This window comes from Cygnus atratus, chromosome 1 (genome assembly GCF_013377495.2).
Source record: "Cygnus atratus isolate AKBS03 ecotype Queensland, Australia chromosome 1, CAtr_DNAZoo_HiC_assembly, whole genome shotgun sequence".
Taxonomy (NCBI): domain Eukaryota; kingdom Metazoa; phylum Chordata; class Aves; order Anseriformes; family Anatidae; genus Cygnus; species Cygnus atratus.
The window spans coordinates 15726714-15747836 of record NC_066362.1 but is presented as its reverse complement, the minus strand read 5'-3'; the positions used below and the strand labels follow the sequence as shown (position 1 = coordinate 15747836).

At 39.8% G+C, this 21123-nt stretch overlaps 1 protein-coding gene across 1 annotated transcript in view; it reads right to left on the bottom strand.

Moving 5' to 3' along the window:
- Window positions 1-21123, bottom strand: part of SLC2A13 (solute carrier family 2 member 13) — a 157427-nt gene that overhangs the window by 6981 nt on the left and 129323 nt on the right. The window contains exons 8-9 of the mRNA XM_035549274.2: window positions 803-924; window positions 518-670 (exon numbers count right to left, since the gene is read on the bottom strand). Of these exons, the coding sequence (XP_035405167.1) occupies window positions 518-670; window positions 803-924 (275 nt within the window). The remainder of the gene's footprint in view (window positions 1-517; window positions 671-802; window positions 925-21123) is intronic.

Sequence of the window (21123 nt, the reverse complement as noted above, 5' to 3'; positions counted from 1 at the left end):
AAACTCAGTAGCAACTTAATGTAATTTAAATGACTCGTACTAGAGTGGCTGAGCAGTAATCTGACCATCTCTCCGCAGGCTCCAGCAGACAAGACTTAATCAACAGCTGGGAGCAGGACGATAGCATCTTCAACTATATGGCTGTTTCTGCAAGGACCATCTAATAATGGCCTTGGATGCCATCAGAAAATGGAAAATTGCTGATGCTGTCTTTTTAAGTGGAAGACAGCATTTTTCACCAAGCCAAAATGTATTTTTTTTCAGCTTCTCTACTTTATGCAACTTTCTAGATTCACTTTCAAGGACAGAAATAAATGTTTCTTATGAAAGCAGGACATAACTCCAGGCAGGTCATATCAGGTTTCTGGTTTTACTACACCACAGTTAGCTGAGAACACTGCGTTCACAGTTGGAATTTTATAGCAAAACCAACTAACTTTGAGTCCCAGAACCCAAACAGAAGAAAATCTACGCACCAATGCCAGCACAGCACCCATGGACACACACTGTTTCTTACCATAGTATGTCAGATATTCAGCTGTATGCAGAAAGGTCAGTGACACGAGCACGTTGAAAACCCAGTTGACTCCAGATGAACATGCGTTTCCTGTACTTCTAGCCCAAAGTGGGTAGATTTCAGAATTGACAGTCCAGGGCATGGGACCCATCCCTAAGAATTAAAGAAAGATCAAACTCAACTTAATGGCTGGACTGAAGAGCAAGTTTAATGCGTAGCCTCACCATTTGACATTTTACTTTGACAAGTTTTTACACTTATACATGAAAACAAATGTTTGCTTACCAGGTGCAAAGAAAATCAAGTACAAAATAAGGCCCAGAAGTGCAGTCCAAGAGTATGGAGTGGGGCAGAAATTGTATGCCCAAAACAAATCTTCCTTTTTGAATACAGTTTCATTCGAACACCTGAAAAATAACAATAAGATCTAGTATTAAAGAATTTTCAGGGAAATGGATGACATCTCAAAATAAACATGGCACATAACATCGTATGAAAAGCTGACAAGTGTGAAATTAAGAGAGCAAAGCTCCGCCCTGTTTTATCAAAAACTTTTGAGCCGAATCCTACATTCAGAAATGTACTTTTTCCTGTGCCTTACAGATAACAGTGCGCTTGATTGTGTGGCCTTAGGAAGAGCACCCAGTATAGCACATTCCTGAATTTAAACATTTGACCTGTATCTACTCCTTCAAATGCATTGTCTTTACTAAGCCAGCAGTCATACCAAAGCCAATGAGGCCGTTCACATGAGTATCACACAGTGCAGCAAGAGCTGCAGCAGCAGGACTTTGAGCTCAAGATGCAAGAATTTAGGTCAAATGAAAGTTAGTCACCGTTAGTCACTGGTGAGCTGTACGCAGTGCATGTTGGGTGTAATGAGTAAAGTCTACAGAGTGTGCCACAATCAAGTGAAGTTGTACAGAAAAGAGAAATAAACTTTCTTTTCTTCACAGTGAAATAATTAAGAAGGCGGCAGCATTTCTAACTAGAAAGTAAAAAGTAGAATAAACAGAAGTAAACAGTGCCTGAGCTACTAAAAGAAAAAGTGATTTCATTGCCAGAACTATGCAGAAATTGCATATTTCTAGGAATAGATATAAAATCATGTATTTTCATCTGACTGCTAACAATATATTATATTTTAAAGGGATACTTGCAACTTAATCTTTTTGTTATAAATCTCAGTTTTGAAAATTAGCATTTGTCTAAATGGACAAGTTATTGCTGTAACTAGAGAAACTTCATCTGCAATCACATCAATTGCTGCAGCTGAAAAAATGTGTACTTTTGGGAGAGTAGACTTAGGCAGACACCTCCCTTTCATATGCAAACCATGTTATTTACTTGAGGAGCAGAAATCACAGAGCGCTGAACATCTGCCTGGGCTACAATTTCCAGATTAGCTGAGTATGTATGTGAAGGATATACCCTCTCATCTGCAGGAAAACTGGAATGAAGCCTGCAACAGGTGATAAATTAGAGCTTGACAATGAAAAGTGAGATGGGGGAGCAAAGACACCCTGAAATGCTCCAGGGGATGACCACTTCAGTTGACGTTCAACAGCAAGTTCCAGCCAAACATATTAACTCTAACTTTTCTGTTCGGGAACAACCAGCTGGCTCCAGGCTGAACTCATGCTGGTGAGCACTGGTGGCCAACCCACCACCTGTTCTGGGGCAGAAATCATGCTTATGTTGGCACGAATGTACCCATAAAACAACATTTAAAGCAGAACACCACTATGAAGTCCTAAACCCAGTTTCAGGACAGCTGGAAATCCAGAATTCAAATACACTTAAAAGAGAGGTTAAACCAAGAAATCCTGGAAAAATCCATGTCCAAAACCACAGACAAGCCCTTGCAACTATCTCATTCAACACACACAGATTCAGTTTTGGGGTGAATAATACATGGACAACAGAGTTCAACCAAATACCCCTCAAAAGATATGTCCCTCAAGCCTGAATACAACAGGCTTGTGGCCTCAGCTGCCACCTGGCCACCAGATCACCCAGTAGTGTAAGATGCTGGCAGTTGCCAAATCTGATATTTTCACCGTCTCTCAGCCAAAAGTACTACTGCCAGCCTTGCTATTTCTTCATTGTGCTTCTCTGTATTGCCCCCAGGTTTTCTTATGTCATTTTGCTCTTTCACAGCTTAGCTTGGTGTCTCTTTTATGTTATGACAGCTAGGCTGGGATCCTGTTGGCATCCACCTGACACTTCCATACTGCCCTACATCTCTCTCATCACAGATGGGTTAAATCACGTTTGAGCCATGTCTCAGATACAGAAGACTGAACTGTGCTGGAGAGCTATTCTTATGTTTAAACCAGCAATTCCTTACACGTTAAGAAAATGATGTTTGCAAGATTAATTACTTAACCCCTGGAGACGGCATTGCTGTCTCCCATCCTGGCCTGCTCTGTATCTGCGCCGCTGTGAAACCACAAGATTGCTCCATGTCACACATTTGTACAACTGCACATTTGCTTCTTTGCTGTTACTCTAATTTCATTTGCAGGTGTTTGGTAATGAATACAAGCTGATTAGCATTTTAAAATGTCTTGATGCTGAAATTGGTTTCTCCAGTTGGTCCAGCCAGATCGGCAGCTCCTCAGAGAAGAGCCTCACGCTTTCTCTCAAACGTGGCTGTAAACAAAGATGTACTTGGTTTAGTATCTTGCATCCATCTCTATCAGTGCAAACCAACATGCTGATTCATACAGATACAACCACAGGGAGGTCTGGATGTTTCTTTCCCCCACTACCTCTCCCAGATGTGTCCTACTTTTGACAAAGTGGAACACAAAGTATATAAAGGAAAAACAGATGTCTCTGAAGCCTCCAATTCCTGAAGCCACTGACTTCTCTGCTGTCTGACAGCAACTGAGAGGAAATTCAGTTGCAAGAAAGCAGATTCAGTACATTGAAACGGGAAAAATAGCACTGAAGACTAGATTTAACAGAAACCTTGCAGTAATAAGCTTCTCTGCTTTGCTTATCCTTTGGTAGCGAAATAGGATGGTACACAGAATAAAAGCAAAGATATCTGCATTTGCTGGAGTTTTGCAGTCTAGGGATTTACTTAGGCACTGTCACTGTCTAATTCTTGCTGCACTATCAGTCCTACAAGAGCTATTATTTTGCTAACAAATACATTAATAATGACTGCATAAGATAATATCAGATAAAAATCTGAATTTGGTTCTGTATTAAGGGAGCATCTATGATGGAAAGCAGTCAGGAAGCTATTGATCTCTTCAGCAGCTGAAAAGCAGAGAAAACTCCATGTAAAGAGCTCACAAGTGAAATTATGCAGTCAGGTACCACTGCAAAGAGTATGTAAATACGAATGTGCTGGGTAATTAGTACAAACTGTGAAAACGGACCACATCATTTCCTCTGAAATTACTGCCAAAGTGAAAACACGACAGAATTACATTGAAAATCTTTACCATGAATTTCTTTCATTATGTATTTTCCCCAGACAATTTAAGAAGCTCATCTGTTGTAATTAGTGAAAACCTAACTTTCTGACAATTGATGTGAACAATGCTACTGACTGGAAATAAATCAGAACAGCAGCAGATTCCTACTTTATATGCATCATATATTTAGTTTCACAGTCACAGAATCCATCCTTTCTCAGACACAGCCTGTAGTTCAGAAGATCTAAAGCCTTGATCCTCAACTCCTAAATTACCTTTATACAGCACATTAAAAAGGTGAAAGAAGGGTTGTTGTAGGTTGTCTAAGATGTTATTGTTAATAATAAGAGGATGAAACAGGATAAGACCAATTCCTTGATAATCAGTCTAAATTATCCTAATACTTGAGCCAATTTAGCAGTAGAATAATTCTCAAGTACAACATAGAAAACTACAAACTAGGGAAACTGCTAGATGTTATGTAGCAAAGGCCATGTTAGCACAGCACAGGAAAGCTGATTTTTCTTGTCAGAATTCCATTAATTTTTACTTCGCTGCAGAGTGAGGACTGTGTCTCTAAAGATATGGCTTTTGTTGGAATTAAATGTTTCATTCTGAACAGTTCATATATTTTTAATATGAAGGTTACTGACTTCTCATTGTCTTTTATGCCCTTCAGAAGCGTCTTAAATGGATTTAGATCTAAAAATCCTAAAAGGTCAAAATTCAAATCAAATCAGACTATGGAAATAAATTACTTCTAAAGAAAATCACTAATGTTATCATTCATATCCCTAAAAAGCTTGTTAGAGCAGGCTTATTTCAAAATTACACATCCTGCTCTGAGATAAATTTTAACTTTGGGGTCTGATAAAGAATTTAGATCTAATTCACAGTTTTACTAATCTGCTATTTCTTTGTTCCAACAAGAGTAAAACTATTTAAGGGCTGTTATTATGTCAGATTTTGTGTCTGGGTTATCAAGATGAAGATAATTAACAATTTATCAACTTAGTCTCTGGTGTAACACCAATACAAGGGATTTTAAAAATCTCTGTGAAAGAGATTAAAAAAAGTCCTTGCGTAGGGTGCTGACTTTTATATCATGCCAGTCAAGATGAACAATATAAATTTATGCCAAGCTTATTGACTCAGCTTTTCACCAGAATTCTGGTCATGGAAAGGACAGAGCAGAAAACAGACCTAATTAAGAGTAACAGGTTTTAGGACTAAGAAAGGTTTTTATGGACGATATTTGAGGAAAGCTGAAATTATTTATCCACAAGCAATTACTAGTCCTGTGGAAGAATCTGTTCCTTGACATTTGGGTTAGTTCTTACAGCTTCTCTGTCTCTGCTGAAGATCTTGAGTTGTCTGAACAGACTTCTAATCTTTAAATTACTTAAAGGAGATAACTTAGTAAGGTATCAGTTTAATTGTATAATAATTTAATGTTAGACATGTAACTGAGATCTTTGGAAACTGCCTCTGTAGTGTCCATCAGGTGAAGCTTGGGCTCAGGTTGATCCAAGCTGTGCCTGGAATTAATATTCACTGGCTCTAGAGTCAGGGGAGTTCACAGCTACAGGTTCATTCATCTGGCTTCTCTAATCCACCAAAACAGAAATAAGTTACATTAGCACAATCCATAGAAACCAGTGAAACTGTAGGGTATGGTTTCACTATAAATCAGTATATTCGGATCTGAAGAAAAAGTTCTGCTCCTTACAGCACCTAGTTTTATTTTATATATATATATATATATACAGATATGGTAGGATGCTATCTGAAGTCTCAAACAGTGTAACTCTTTCCTAAAGGCAAACAACAAATTAACTTCGAAACGACCAATAGCTGACTCAGAACTGTCTCAAGGTCCCGTAGCTACTGGATGCTGTGCTTCAGAGAAGAAGCACTGTAGATCCATGCCTCTCTGGACAAGTCTGCATCCACTGCTTTGACTTTGTAGCTGACATGGAGAACTAACTCACACATTAAACCAGATGTTGCTAAAAATATGTAGGTGAAACTTCTTATGCCAAATGATGGCAGTTGAAAAAAACAGACAGAAAAGCATAAAACAGATGCAGCCTTGAAAAATGTACCCATAGAATTTAATGGTATTCACCTAGACATTACTTAACCTTCATTACATAAAAATATCATCAGCATTTCAGGCATTTATTGCAGCCATTTGCTAAAACTGGCAATGAGTTTTTAAAACATTAACATGCAGTCTAAAGTCTTGGAAATACAGTTCAGTTTACTGCAAGAAAGTTCTTGTCAAATGAACTTGTCCATGAGTGAAAAACTGTCTTTACCACTGTGAAGCCCACTGCTATAGGATCTATCAGTTAAGCATGTAGAGAGGTGAGTGAGATCTTGAACAACGAACAGAAACCACGGCAATTTAATTGGACAATAGCTGCAGTAATTGCCACTGTCCAAAATATCTAAAAAATCTTATATTGTATAAAAAAGTAATTTCTTTCTCCATGCAATGCATTCCATGCCAAGTACGTTTAGGAGCATCTACTATGGCTAGCACAATGCCTACAGGAGGATGTTCTCCTCAGACTGAATGACTGGCACTTCTTATTCTGCATCTGGGAGACTGAAAGCAAATATTCAAAGATCAACTGAAAAAATAATAGTGAAGCTTGGTTGCTTTGCACATTTCAGAGCCAAAGAATTTAGACAAGCCTTCTTCACTGTGTGCTATAGGATGAGAATTTCTAATATTTTACATTTAAATGAATATTTCTTACAGATCTGTGTGGAGACAGCTAACAGATATAGAAATAACCATCAATTATTCACATTGAGCACCTCTTTCCTTATTGGCTGTTGTCTTCTGATCCTTTGACTTCTTTCTTACAAAGAGACTGAAACCCTACAGACTGCTAAAATCTAAAATCAATCATAAGGAATTTTTCACTGTATCTTATACACACTGTTAAGGTAAAAAAAATACTTAATATTTATCGAAGCAGAAGACCTTACGAAATAACTACTTCACAGAAATATTTCTAAGACATAACTGCTTTCCCTCATGCCTCTCATTCTTGTCAGAAAGCACACCTGCATCAGATTCAGTACTGATTTACCTCTGTTTCTGACCACCTAGACACAGAAGCACACGCTTTTAATACATACGTGCAAAAAAAAATAAATTGTTAAGGACTTTTAATTCAAACACTTGCATTTTCCCCAACTGAGAATTTTTTGCTTTGCAACTGCATCTGAAGCTGTCCAGTAAATAGAGTGCCAGAGCTATTCTTCAATCTGAATAGACTGAGACTACCAAATGACTGAAAACAGGACCATTTTTTTCCCATGACAAATAACTCTCCAGTATTCATCACACCAAGAGGGTTTTTAACTGTTTGCCATACTGGCTGTTTCAGTATTTGTGTGACTACTTCTGAGCCGATTCAGAAGGGTGGGCAGCCCAGGTCCTGCATCTTTTGCCAAAGGAAGCAGCTCGGCTCTATGGCAGTGCCACTTTGGGTGCTTCGATAGCTGTTGGTCTGAGCCAGCAGCTTTTTGTGATTAAGTAACTCAATGCCTGATGAAAGATGTTCAACTTTGGATTTGTTTCGGGACTGGAGGTTCTCTTAAATATTGCCATCCTATTCCTCTCCTTCCAAAGTTCAACTCGCTACTCCTTTAGACTTCTTTTACACCACGCTGCTGTCTTCTGAGCTCTGCTGGCCTCCTCCAGGCTGCTGGCTACAACTGTCCCATGCTGCTGTCAGGCCATAGCTGCTTCAAGCTTCATTTTCCATCACATCTACCAGGGTCGAAGAGAGGCAGACCCTTGGTACCTCCCGCACCGTTGTCAGACATGCTTTTCTCATCATCTGCTCTGCTCTCCTTGGCTTGAAACACAGACTCAAACAGGACAAGGCAGAAGGGCTTAAATCTAATGTTATAGCCTTTCCATCTGAGATTTCACAGCAGCTGGTAGCATTTGGTAGGTACACCCATAAGCCAGTCTCGGATATGGCACACTTAGAAACGAGGAACAGAAATATGCAAATACACGTTTTTGTTACAGGACACATGATTACCTTAACCACACCATATATATTTGATTTCATTTTCTTCCCAAACTTTTTTCCACTATTCTGAAGTAACAGATGGTAATAAAATTGTTAGGAAACATCTGACGTACCTGTGTTCGAGAGAGTGCCCCCTTCTCGTCCTAATTCTGATCCTGATCGGACACACTCAGTTTCCCCCCGCATAAATTAAAATTAACTAGCAATAATTAAATCGTATGGTTTCATAATTCTGTCATGAAAAAATCATAAATAATTCAAATATTATATTAATAATGCATAAACTTGTGGGGCCTCATACAACAGCTATGAAAAATAATCATCATCTGTTCACTTAAACAACCTGCAGTCATGCCTGCAGAATTTTAATGGACAGAATTAAAATTAAAACCTGATCAAAATGCAAACTCTTAATTAGATTTGAGTATAAGCATCTTAGCTTAACATCACTGTCCTTCATGCATTTCTACCTGTGCTCATTTCAATGACTTCAGTCATTACATAATAGGTCAGAGTTTCAAAATACGATAATATCCTGTATTTCTTAATATCAGACACTTTCAGGTACCAAATAACTGATGGTACAAAATTAGCTGCTCAGTCAAGAGACAAAGATGAAGGAAAAAATGGCATATCTACTTTTTTTGTGTGTGTATGTGTGTGTGTGTGTGTGTGTGTGAAAAAATTCAGAATAGTCCCAGTTCTTAGAAAAATGAAATGAGAAAAAAAAAGGAACAGAAAGATCATAAACCAACATTTTGTGCTTGTTAAAGACTTTTTTTTTTGCATTTTATTGCAGAAGAAGGGTTATAAAAATGTTTAAATATGTATTTATAGACAATGAACATCTTATAACAATACTTTAAATACAAAACTCATATATCTAAATATATTACCACACAAACTGAGTGTACAGAGGTCCAATCTATAACCATATATATCCAAGTCTAAGGCTTAAACAGCAGGCAGAAGGCTTGGGTAACACCCAGCTAAGGGATTCACAGGTTGAAATCATAGCTGTAAAAATCAGATGTGGTATTCTCAAGTTAGGAAGCCATGACAAAAATGTATTCTTATGTATACCCAGAAGACTATTTTTAGGGTTTGAAGAAGTACAATTCAGTGACACCTACAGTATGGAGAGATTACTCTAAGATGGAGAATCAAATGCCAGTGGATACAATAAATAAACAAAATATAATCTGGTAATTGTTTCTGGATAAATTCTTCATAAAACTTGGTAAATTATTTAAAGATTTTCCTTTGTAGTCACATAGAGATGTTTTTATTTCTTTAAAAAAATATATACATTCTGAAGAACTTTTTCCCAGATGTATGACTCACTTATTAGCTTGATATGTTGATATTTAGCTGCAGAAAATATTTCTCCAAAATACCAAACAAAGCTTCACTGACACTGGATGTCACACAAGGTCAAAGTAGCAGAAAGGTGACATTATAGGAGAAGCAAAGCCCACATCTGCTAAATACTTTCATAAGAAGACAAAATAACATATTTTTGCAACTTTAAAGATCAATCTTTATATTCGAAAGCTAAAAAGAAAAAAAAAAAAGAGTATGAAAATGAATCAACTAAAGAGTGCACTGTTTCAGGTATGGCTGAGACAGTAGACGATATAAGATTTTTGTCCTTTTTCCCCTCTCATGGATGTACTCTAATGATTTATAGTCATTTATATCTGTTTGCTTTAAAGACCAAGGCATTCAGTAATTTTTCCTGCTTTTTCATTTATAGAACAAACCCTGTTCTCACAGCACTAACCTATCTGGCAGTTCTTACTGAAATATATGCATGTAAACATTGATTTTGTCCCATTTATTGACAGGCATACCTTGCTGCTAAAGTTCCTTCATCTGCAAGAGATTGTGCCTGCTGGTACATCAGAATTTTACCTGTCTCCATGAATTTTTGATTGAACAGCTCGACTAACCCAAATCTTTTATCACTATCACTCCATTAAGACAGATTCTACTGTTTCCTGCAGCTTCCAAACTAATGATGTGCATGAGGACCTCAACCACTTCATAGAGATGTGCTCCAGCACAGTACCATAGGCAAGTTATGAAGCCTCCCAGATTCCAGCGCTGTATTTAAAATAGTCTAAGCTGATCTCCACAAAGAGCAAGATCCAGTAAGAGAGAAATCTTTAGTTTGGTCCTCAGTCTTATACTGAAGAATTTCAATCTACTAAATGCTGTAGTTTTCACTAATTCTTTCATTCAAATACCATCAAGTTTTGAAGAACTTCACCGGGGTGCAAATAGAAAATAATGTTCAGAAAAAGTGAAATGCTCAGTTTGGGTAAATAAAATGGAAGCAATACAGGTCAATATTTTGAAGCCTTTTGTTATGAACAATAACAAAAATATTGCATTCTACCAGATGGAGTGAAAAATAGAGTATGATGGGGCAAGCCCCTCTGGTAGAGCATCTTAAGCACCACGTACTGTTGTGCAGGGCTGGATGGTGATGGGACACGAGAGAGGTGATGTGTGAGATGGGGTTGGGGCTCACATCATGACTTGCACATGCAGCAGTGCTGCTGTCACCGTGATATCTGCCACCAGCCCCCCTGGCTCTTCTGGTCCTGCTCAGAGCAGTCAGGTACAGGACTGAAAAGAAACATCTCTTCTTATGGGCACAGCCATGAGAAATAGCACCTGGGAATCATAGCATTGTTTAGTTTGGAAAAGACCTTCAAGATCACCAAGTCCAACCATCAGCCTGACCTACCAAGTCCCATCACTAAGCCATGTCCCCTAGTGCCACATCCACACATCTCACAAATATCTCCAGGAATGGTGGCTCCACCACTTCCCTGGGCAGCCCATTCCAATGTTCGACCACCCTCTCCATGAAGAAATTTTCCTTAATGCCCAATCTAAACCTCTCCTGGTGTAACCTGGGATGGCTTCTTCATGTCCTATCCCTTGTCACCTGAGGAAGGTGACAGACACCCTCCTTGCTGCAACCTCCTTTCAGGTAGTTGTAGAGAGCAATGAGGTCTCCCCTCAGCCTTCTCTTCTCCAGATTAAACAACCCAAGTTCCCTCAGTCACTCCTGATACATCTTATTTTCTAGTCCCTTCACCAGCTTTGATGCTCATATCTGCACACATTCCAGCGACTCAACATCCTCCCCGTAGCAAGGTGACCCAAAGCTGAATGCAGTACTCAGGGTGCAGTCTCACCAGTGTCATGCACAAGGGAACAATCATTCACAATTTTTAGTATTAACTACAGGAGCACAAAGCAGTCTGTGCACCGCAACAGCAAAAAGGTGTTGTGGAAGCAGTCTGGAGACCAAGTGAACTACTTATTCACTCCTGGCCATAGTCAGGGTTGGGAAAGACTCACGGACTCGTTGTGACCCATGAAGATGCTTCACAGCTTGTCCAGTGTTCCTGGGGCTATACAGAAACAGCTCACTTTTGGAGTAAGTGCTCCAGCAAGGAGCTCTGACACGTGCGTTCATCCAGCCGTCACTGGCTTCCCTTACTTCTCAGAAATGAGCTGCTCTTTAATGATTTGGGAGCGATAATTTTGAGTTGGAAGAAGGCTGTCTGACACCCCAGCGGGGTCCGGGTGCAAACCTACACCATGCTGTGGTTTATACCAGAAAACAAGCAGATTTGGGCACTCTCCATTGGCAGTCTGTCCCACATATCATTTGGTACCTACTGGTGCCCGCAGACAGGCAGGCTTTATTCTGTTCCAGCTCCTTCAGGAAAATGGTACTCAGAAAAGCAGGACCTGTATGCATTTCAGTGTCTGTGAGAGAACAGCACATCAGATATTTCGCTTCTGTGCAAACTCAGTGCTGTCTGTCTTACCCTGGGGTGCTTCTGCTGCTCCTGCCATGCGTTTTTTGTCTTGTGGAAATTTGAAGTCATCACTGGTGTTGCAGATTTTGGGGAGCTGAGGGAGCATGCACAGGGCTCTGTATGCAATTACTGTCAGAAACAGGGTCACAGAGCTCAGGAATTTCTGGTTTCTGCTTCCATATGTAAAAGCAGTTAGTCTTTTCAATTCTATCACCTTGCAGCATTAAAACTTAATTACTGAAGGAAATTGATCTGAGAATTAGGATATAAATGCAGTATTTTAGAATTTCATGCAGGTTTACTATCAAATAAATCCCTGCACGATATTTAATCTCATTTGTGTGTTTTTTTTTTTTTCCCCATCCAATTTTACATTTAATTTACGTAATAATTAGCATTGTAAAGTTCTTCTGGTTACAAGACAAATATCTGCAGAAGTGCCGGTTCCCCCGATGCCAGCCAGCAGACCCCTCTTTCATACGAAGTTGGATTGCCTCGGCAAGTCGTGCTGGCACGGGCTAAACACTGGGCCCAGCTCTGATTTTAGAGTAGAAGGAGAGGGGAAGGATTTTTAATCTCTGTGCAAAAGGGCTATGCTTAAATATTAATACAAATATCAAAAGCAATGACTAATCTGTGATATTCTCTTAAAACTTTTCCTTTCAAATATTAACAGAATAGTGTGCAAGAATTGCTGGCACGATGGAACAAAGTCTATTCTATAAAACACAGGCAAAGGCCAGCTGCAAAGAAGGAACAAAGAAGGAACAAGGACCAGCATCTTTTACTCCATCAGGCAAGGTGCTACAAGAGAGATCAAGGTCAAAGTTTCAGACATCTGAAGCTGAGTAAGACAAATCCTACCCACACTTCTTCATCTTCCTTGCACTTACAAGTAGCCTTCGTTCATGCTTGTGCTGTTCACAGTGTGTCAGCAATACCAGAAGTATTGTTCAAATGAATGTCATCAACACACGAAAAGCATCTCTTCAGTTAGAGTTGCCGAAAGTAATTCTGAGCCCATGGTCAAAAAAGACCAAAGACCAAGAAAGCCAGGATGTTGTTGTAACTCAGTCTGAAGGTGACTTAACAGAAATATTGCCAATCACCTCCAAATGAAATAGGGTCTCTTCCAGTGTTATAATCTTATTTTTCTGAATGCTTCCAAACACTCCGTAAAGCAATAGAGACAGAAAAAAAATGTATTGCTTCTAGTTACCCCAAAATTTTAGATGTGCAAAAGAGTTGTGAAAAATATGCTTCTGTGTTGAAATTTGGCATATCAAGTTAGTAGTGAGTGGTGAGACTTTGCAGTCAAATAAATAAAAAAACCCTTCCCCAAATCCACACGTGGGAAATGCTGACAAAATTATACTGAGTTACAGATGTGGCACATAAAATTTTTATCCTTCTGAAATTTCCACTGAAATCAAAAGGAAAGTAGAAGGGTAAAAATACTTTCCCGAATCTGTTCTTTTGTTGAATCTGGGCTGAAGAACAGTAAGGACAAAAAGCTTAAAAACACATATCAGCATTACGTGTATTAGCATGCCTTTTTTAGCAGTTCCATGCTTTATTTTATTTCTAGTTATTGACATATATGTGGAAAAATTACATGTTAATAGTTCTGGTAATAATGTTTTGTCCAACCTCCGGCTGAAGTACTGCACTGTTACGTTCAATTTCTGTAGCCATAATTTAGAAGCAAGTCTTGCATTTTAACTATTGCCAGCAGCAGTCTTTCTGGCAGTACAATCAAAATCCATCTAGACTAAGAATCGAAGACCTTGTGTTCACTTTTCTTAAATAAATTGTGGAAGAGCATTTTTTAAAACTAGCTTTTCCCTGATGCCAGTAGGTGGCAATGTCTTTGCCCTAAAAAACTCAGAGAAAATGCAGCTTCATAAGGTAAAAGCAGGCAGCACATCCCTTCCACTCAGGGGGTACTGGGGACGGTCTCAATTAAATTAACCAACGGAGCTATATGAGGAATGATTCCCCAGCTGTCAGTCCTGGTAAATGCTCTGGAAATCATTAATTTTGTAACTGAAAATGGAGCCCCAAGGAGATTTTTAAAAAAATACCCAAAGACCACTTATAACAAGGCAATTATTTTACACCCAGTTTGTGAGAGCAGCCATTTAACATACAGTGTCACTCTGCTTTGATTTGTGCATGCAGGTACAGTACCTATGGCAAATGCAAGGAATTTTATAAAATACAGAAATGATAAAAGGTTACACTATCTCTAGCTTATGACTTTCATATAAGTTGCATACCGAGGCTCTCATTATTACATGAAATTCAAATTATGGTATCTGACAGTAGAAGAACTTAGCAGAAATCAAAATAATTCTTATCTTCCTTGGTCTCTGACAGATAAAATGAACTTTACATAAATAAGTGCTTTTTAACAGCAGTTATTTTACCAAGAAAATGTGGTAAATGGGAATATACATCACCCGAATCCCAGGTCTTAAGAAGTAAATAATCATGCAGAAGCTCAGACTTCTCACTCATCAACTAGGTTAAAGGTTGGACTTGATGATCTTAGAGGTCTTTTCCAACCTGAGTGATTCTATGATTCTCTGATCATCATCTGTGCAAAGCTAACGTGACAGGGGTGGAAAGCCAAGGGGAAAAAACAGTCTGCACAACCTACAAGCCAGAAGTGCCCCAAGTGCCACTGCTCAGCAGCACGACCTGCTCTCTAGCAGACTGCCCATTTCCTAGCTGTACTAACAGATACGGCAGGTTAAAATAAGGTCACAACTTTAAATCAAATGAATCGATAACTCTGGCTCATCTTGCGCCACTGAAGGATTGATGGTAGCTTCTCAAGGAAATGACCCACACATGCAGACAGCACATACAATAATTTATATGAATTAAACTCGTCAAACATACTGAATTATTCAACAGTCCTAACGTAGAAATGTGTTAATTTATTTCCCCCCAAAAAAAGAAAAAAAAAATCCTCTGAATAAGTTTTCATCTTATGAAAAGAAGGGAAGAGATCACAGTTTTACTATATCAGATGATGTGATTACTGAAGAATTACTTATTATGTGATAAAGGTGGCTAAATAAGGACAATGCATGCTGTTAAAGCTCCTGTGAGAACTGTTTTTGACCCTGATGAATGTTCTTTATCAATAAAAATGCCCAAGAACATCCATCTTTAAAACAGTCTTTTTCCTCAAAAGAAAAAAAAAAAAGAGAAAAAATAAAAGAAAAAATATATTTATTAAATTCAATTCAGAGTGTAATAACCTAAAAAAATATGTTGAGACAATTTTCACTGATTTATTTAAATCTGAATTTCAGAGTCATTAGTGAATACACATGAAAAACCTCTACTGGCAGCATTCCTCTCTCAGAAAAAAAAAAAAATAAATAAAAATCCACATGCTTCAAAATGTGAAGCAGTCCTTTTTGTTCCGGCTCCAAGGCAGAAGGGGAACTTCCCAGCCCTCTCCCAGGGGCAGCTCCCTGCTGTGCTCCCAGGAGAGGCAGCAGGGTGAGGCAGGGCCTTTCCATCTGCCCCTGCAAAGAGCAGCAGCTGAAGAAGCTAACTAGCAGCAGGCTCCTACAGGCGATAAAAGATCCTTTCCTCCAATGCACATTTCGTAAGAGAGTGAGAAAGCGGCTGCAGGAATCGTCCATATAGTCTAAGCACCTTGACATGAGACTGGCAATTCTCTCATGGATGTTGGCATGCTTTTTTTCCCTTTCCTGTCCCATCTATCTCCTTTGTCAACTGAAAGCTTTTTAAATGGGAAACAAGATTATTTTCCTTCTAGTCCCATCTCAGCCAACCAGAGAATGGCTGGAATAACCAGAATGCTTTCTACTTTAACAGGATGTGAATTCAGATTTTAGACACTGCAACATCTTCTTCCTTGGACCACTTTCAAGCAATGAAGAGCAGTGACTCAAACATATTTTCCATTTAAATAGCTGTAACACATTTTTTACTGACATAAAACAGCATTTGGGAATGGTTTAGCACAAGGGCCACTTTTGCTTTTCCACTCCAGTAGCCTCCGTGCTACGCCATTTGAGTGGTAGCTACAGCAACTAACCCAAACAGCTGTCAGTATCTGTCGTTTCCTTGTTTTCTTTCAAAATGCCTCTTAAATAGTAACGTAGACTCAGATCTGGAAGCAGGGTAGACTAAGATCTTGCAGCAACCTGCAATATCAACGAGCAGGTAGAGAACAAATGTCCAAATGACATTTCAAACTAAGCAGACCTGCTTTAAAATCCTATTTTGTGCTGGATGTCTCCAACAAATAAATGTTGTCCTCAGCAAATAAACTAAATGCTTCCAGAATCAGAACTTCACAACAGGACTGACAAGGCGTGGATTTTGTCCTTCCTTTCCTGCATCCAGAATTTGCCATTGGTTGAGTAGATGTAATGAGTTAAGAGCTATTAATAGTAATTCCCAAGTAATTACCCTAAAGGAACATAAACAGTTTCAGCTTAGATTATCATGTTGCTCTGCTTATTATTTCAGACCTAAGATACAGATGCAATATAAAAAGGACCTTAATTGTTCAGGCATTAGATGCAGTCAAAAATCATATAATTTCATAAAATGAGATTATAAAAAATGCTCCCCCCCAACATTAAAAAGAATCATCAAGAGATCGTATCTTCTGTTAGGGTTACAACAATATTCCAACCTCATTTAAATTATTTAAGTAGATATTTAGATTTCACCATATTTTTAAATGCTTAAAAAGATCTGATCAAAGTTATCAGGCCCACCATGTAATAATTTCCTTTTAAAAGACCTTAAAAACACGGCGCCTTAAAGATTTGAGGGGGAAGAGTGGCTGAGAGGATCAGAAGATTAAAATTGCATCCATTTTGCTACCTGCTCCTGCGTCACCGAGAGCACAGGCTTCGTCTGCGGCTGAGGACACAATATTCTGCATCACTTTATCCTGTTCTTCCTATTTGCCCTTGGCCATTAGCATTAAAATAAGCACACAAGATTTCTAAAGTTCCTCCTCTGCCTCCCTAGCTCTCAAGAATCACCCCTCTCCATGCCACATAACCACGGTGATTACGCCAACACCCCCCTCTCAGAAAAGACCTCGTTCTTAGATTTTCCACCGACAAAGACTGTAATCAGTTTCAGACCTTTCTTTCATTTCTGTTTCCACACACCTCACTAACTTACATTAGATATTATTACCCTGAAGGATGTCCTCCTAATCAAAGAGGACAAAGAGCACTGTGTGCCGAAGCCCTGCTGTTCCACGTTCCCATCCTTACTGGCAAATGGTGAATGTAATCAGAATTTAATTCTATTTGAAACTACAACTATTTTGTTTTTCTTTCTTAAATGATATCTGGAGGGAGTGGGGGGGATTCTGTGTTCTGGCTCCCAGCGCAGTGATGAATATTTCAATTTAGTAAACATTTAGCATGGTCCAGACAGAAATTTTACTAAGACTACTGGTTATAATGACGGCTCTTCTCAGCAATGCTGATGTACACACAGATGTAAATATTCTGTAGATCTTGCCAGTTCCCTGAAGCAATTTACTCCCTCTATCACATTTCTACTTTACAAATGTGAGAACCACCATCCTATGCATAATCCTTATCATTCTGAAGACTTTGTAAGAGAAATACTAGTTTCTCTTCTAATTGCTGGTGAATTTGGTAACACTTTCCCATACAAGCCCTTTCAGAAAGATTCCAAATAATCATTTCAGTAATAAAATCTTCCACCAGTCGTTCCTGCATCACAGAAGAAGCAATGTCTACATGTGGACAGAGGAGTTCTTCATCCTTGGAGCGCTCTCTGGTGCCAGCCTGCCCGTGGGAACAGGGGAGGTTTGTACCTCCCTGCCCAACCAAGTCCTGAAAATAGGGTCTCAGTCTTTAACTGCGTGAAGACACACACACATATTTTTGGTATTAGTAAAGAAGTCACAGCAACTTTTACTAATGGACTTGTCTCACTGCAAAAGCATCTGCAAAAGATAGAGAGTAGCAACACAAGTAGAAGGAAAGTATTTATGTCTCTTCACTTACAAGCAGCAAAAGGGACCTGATATTTCCAGAAAAAAATCTAACATTGCTCCAAAGAAAAAAGCATTCTTATAACTTTTATCACTCTCATCTGCTATGGATTAGACAACAGGCAGCACAGTATGGATTTAAAACTCTCCAGAATATTTACAAGGCTGTGACAGACTGGCACGTCCCCCAGTGGACATAAACCAGGCTGTTGTCTGAGAACCCAGCTAATGAACTCCTCTTTTTTCTTGTAAACCACTGGAATCTAGTCAGCGTCCAGGCTCGAATGCTGAGGCTACAAGGCACATTCCTGCGGTGGAAACTCTCCTGAAGGATTTAGCTGCCACATCAGCTCCCTTGCATTGCCCATGCAGTTGAAACCCAGTTTTCCCCAGAACAGGTTTCTGAGGCACAGCTATGCAAAAACTGATGGACATGAGCACCAGGCCCAGAGCAACACAGCATCTGTAAGCACACCACTCATTTCACATCGAAGGGAAGAGCTTAAGAGAGCAGTGGACACCAAAAAGTGAGGGCTTCCCAAAGGCAGAGCTCTGCTTCCTTTCACCTCCATACCCAATGTCCTCAGCGAGGAGAATTTTGTATTTACAAAAGCTGAATTCTCCATCAACCATTAAATTCCCGTGGCAGGAAGATGTTCCCCTAACGAAGTTAATAAAAATGGCAGAAGAAAGCAAATCACTCAGCTCTTCTCCCTTTATAGATTTCTGCTCCCAGTCGTCCTCCTCAGGGGACTGTGGAGACCTGCCAGCTAATTTTGTGGACAGGATGGCTTCTAGGCTCGCCTCTGATCTGCAGATGATGTTATTATTTCTTCATCATTGTTTACTGTATAAAGTCAACATCTTTCTCCCCAGAGGGAGATTGCTCAGAGTCACTCATGAGAGCCTTTTAGCTTGCAGTGGCAGGCCTACTGTGGTCCTGACAATATCCTCATGTCAAGGTTAATGTCATGTCAAGGCAGTATTAGTAGCTCCTTTCCTTCCACGGTCATTCATTCAGCTGTAAGAATATTAATGCAATTTAAAGTTTCTTCCAGAGCACTCTTGGCTGGCCTTTAGGGTTACTGCAATTACACACAGAGAGAAGTTTCAAGGTTTCTGAGTACTGGGGGAGTAATTGAAGTTGTGGGGAAGAACTAGATCCTGGTTTATGCTGTGAAAGTGCAGAATTGAATGCAATCTCCTCCGCATTCAGCACTGACTAAGAGCTGACTCTGCTTATGACCTCTGCCGTGCCACCCGAGCTGTGTATTGCAATTTTCCCATCACATCCCCATCTGTAACACCAAGATAATGCTTTTTTTTATCAGCTCTGTAGGGATTTTATAATATGATGTTCATGAAGAGCACAGAACTGCCAGCCGTCCAGAACTGCCAAACACAAAACTTTTGCAGACCTTGGAAAACAAAGTCCCAACACAGAACGTCAAATCACACCGCGAGACAAGATGCAGCTCTTCTGCTTTTATTACAAAGTGAATAATTTAAGAATATTCTCGCTTACTGTCTTGAAACCATCCTTTATATGTCCCTGGGCAGAGCTGGAGGCAGCCAGGTTTGCACGTCAGCCGTTGTTTGTTAACTGATTCAGTGATGCCACGGGCTGCGAAGCACTGACTGTGCCGGTGAGGCAGACAAGATGCTCCTCTGTGTGTTATCCCAGTATGAGAATCAGGCTTATGCAACCGATTAAATAACAACAACAAAAAAAATCTCTTCTCTTTGCCTTACGTGCATGATCTCGCAAGTGTACCAGTTGTGCACTACCTGTGCTGCTTCAAGGCCAGGCTTGGACTTGGTCTGATTTATTCTTACACTATTTCCATGGCATCCTTCCTCCCCTGGAGCCACTGCTGGCCACAGAGTTCTCTATATTCAAAAGAACCAAAATGCTATATTCTTCTTGAAAAACATTTGCATGGTCTAATTGTCTCCCTTGGTTCCTATGACAACCCACAGCAACATAAACAGCCTTGTTGGCAGCCACAGGAGGCTGAAATCTCTGCTCTTCCCCTCCTTTTCCCTTCCTTCCTCTCCCCTCCCCTCCCCATAACTTCTCAATTTAGAACATACTGTAACTGAATAAATATGATTAACAACAACAACAAAAAATAGAGGTGGTGTCTAGTACACAAGGCTGGCACTTCTTGCAAATAAAAAAGCATTACTGTATTTTAAGATAACAGTCAAAACATTGCCTGTTATGTCAGTGTTATCGAAGTACCTTGGGACCAACTGGGAAGAGCAGAGCAGTGCAAAGCTATAAACATACAAAGAGAAGGGCTTTCTCTGTCAGCTTGTGAGGCTGTGGAGTGCTGTAAAAAAATACAACGAGATCTCTCCTGGTGCCTCTGAGCACCTCTCACCTGGCTGGTGGGTTACACATCAGGAACAGACAAGCCCCTGAGTGCATGTCAGTGTGGTTGGGGTTACAATGGCTGCAGAGTTATGTGGCTGCGTGTACATTGTATGATGTGACCATATGCATGTCCACGGCTGCTGCTCCCATCTTTCCAGCATGAAAAGCATAAAGAAGACACGAGCACAGCAGCAGGGAAACACACTGCATGGCACCGTTAACACGAGTGCAGCAGAAGCCATTTCTCTGAACCTCCTGCATCATGGAAGGTGGCCAGAGCTGCTGCTTCTGCTAATACCCAGGCAAACTGAGGTCCAACACATCCCAGACAAATAGCCCAGGTCTTCCTCCTCCCCTCAGCAAAATTTCTGGCCAAAGAAATTGGCCAGGATTAATTCTGGAGGTTTTAAGACATTAAAACACATTCAGTCAGTCCTGGATGGCATTAAACCAGCAAAATACACAGGAGTTACAAAGAGGCTGCATGTGGCACTGCACATGAAGCAGACGTTCACAAGTCAGAAAATCATCTTTTAAACCATTAAACTAGTTTCTGATCTTAAAAATGCCATGTATTTTTAAATACCCACTTCTGTAAATCTAGCTCGTGACAACATAACTCTGAAACGAAGGGATTGCAATATCTAGCATCAGCGCAGTCGTAACTTCACCAGTGCAGTTGGTTTGCCTTAGGCACTTGTTCTTCCTATGCTGGCAGAAAGACACAGATTCCTGCTGCTCTGAACAACTGAAAATGTAACCACATGGTTTTTCACGGCTGCAGTCCTCTTGATTGGAGAAGAAATCCTCTTTGTGGGACCGATTTAGCTGTGAAGCAGA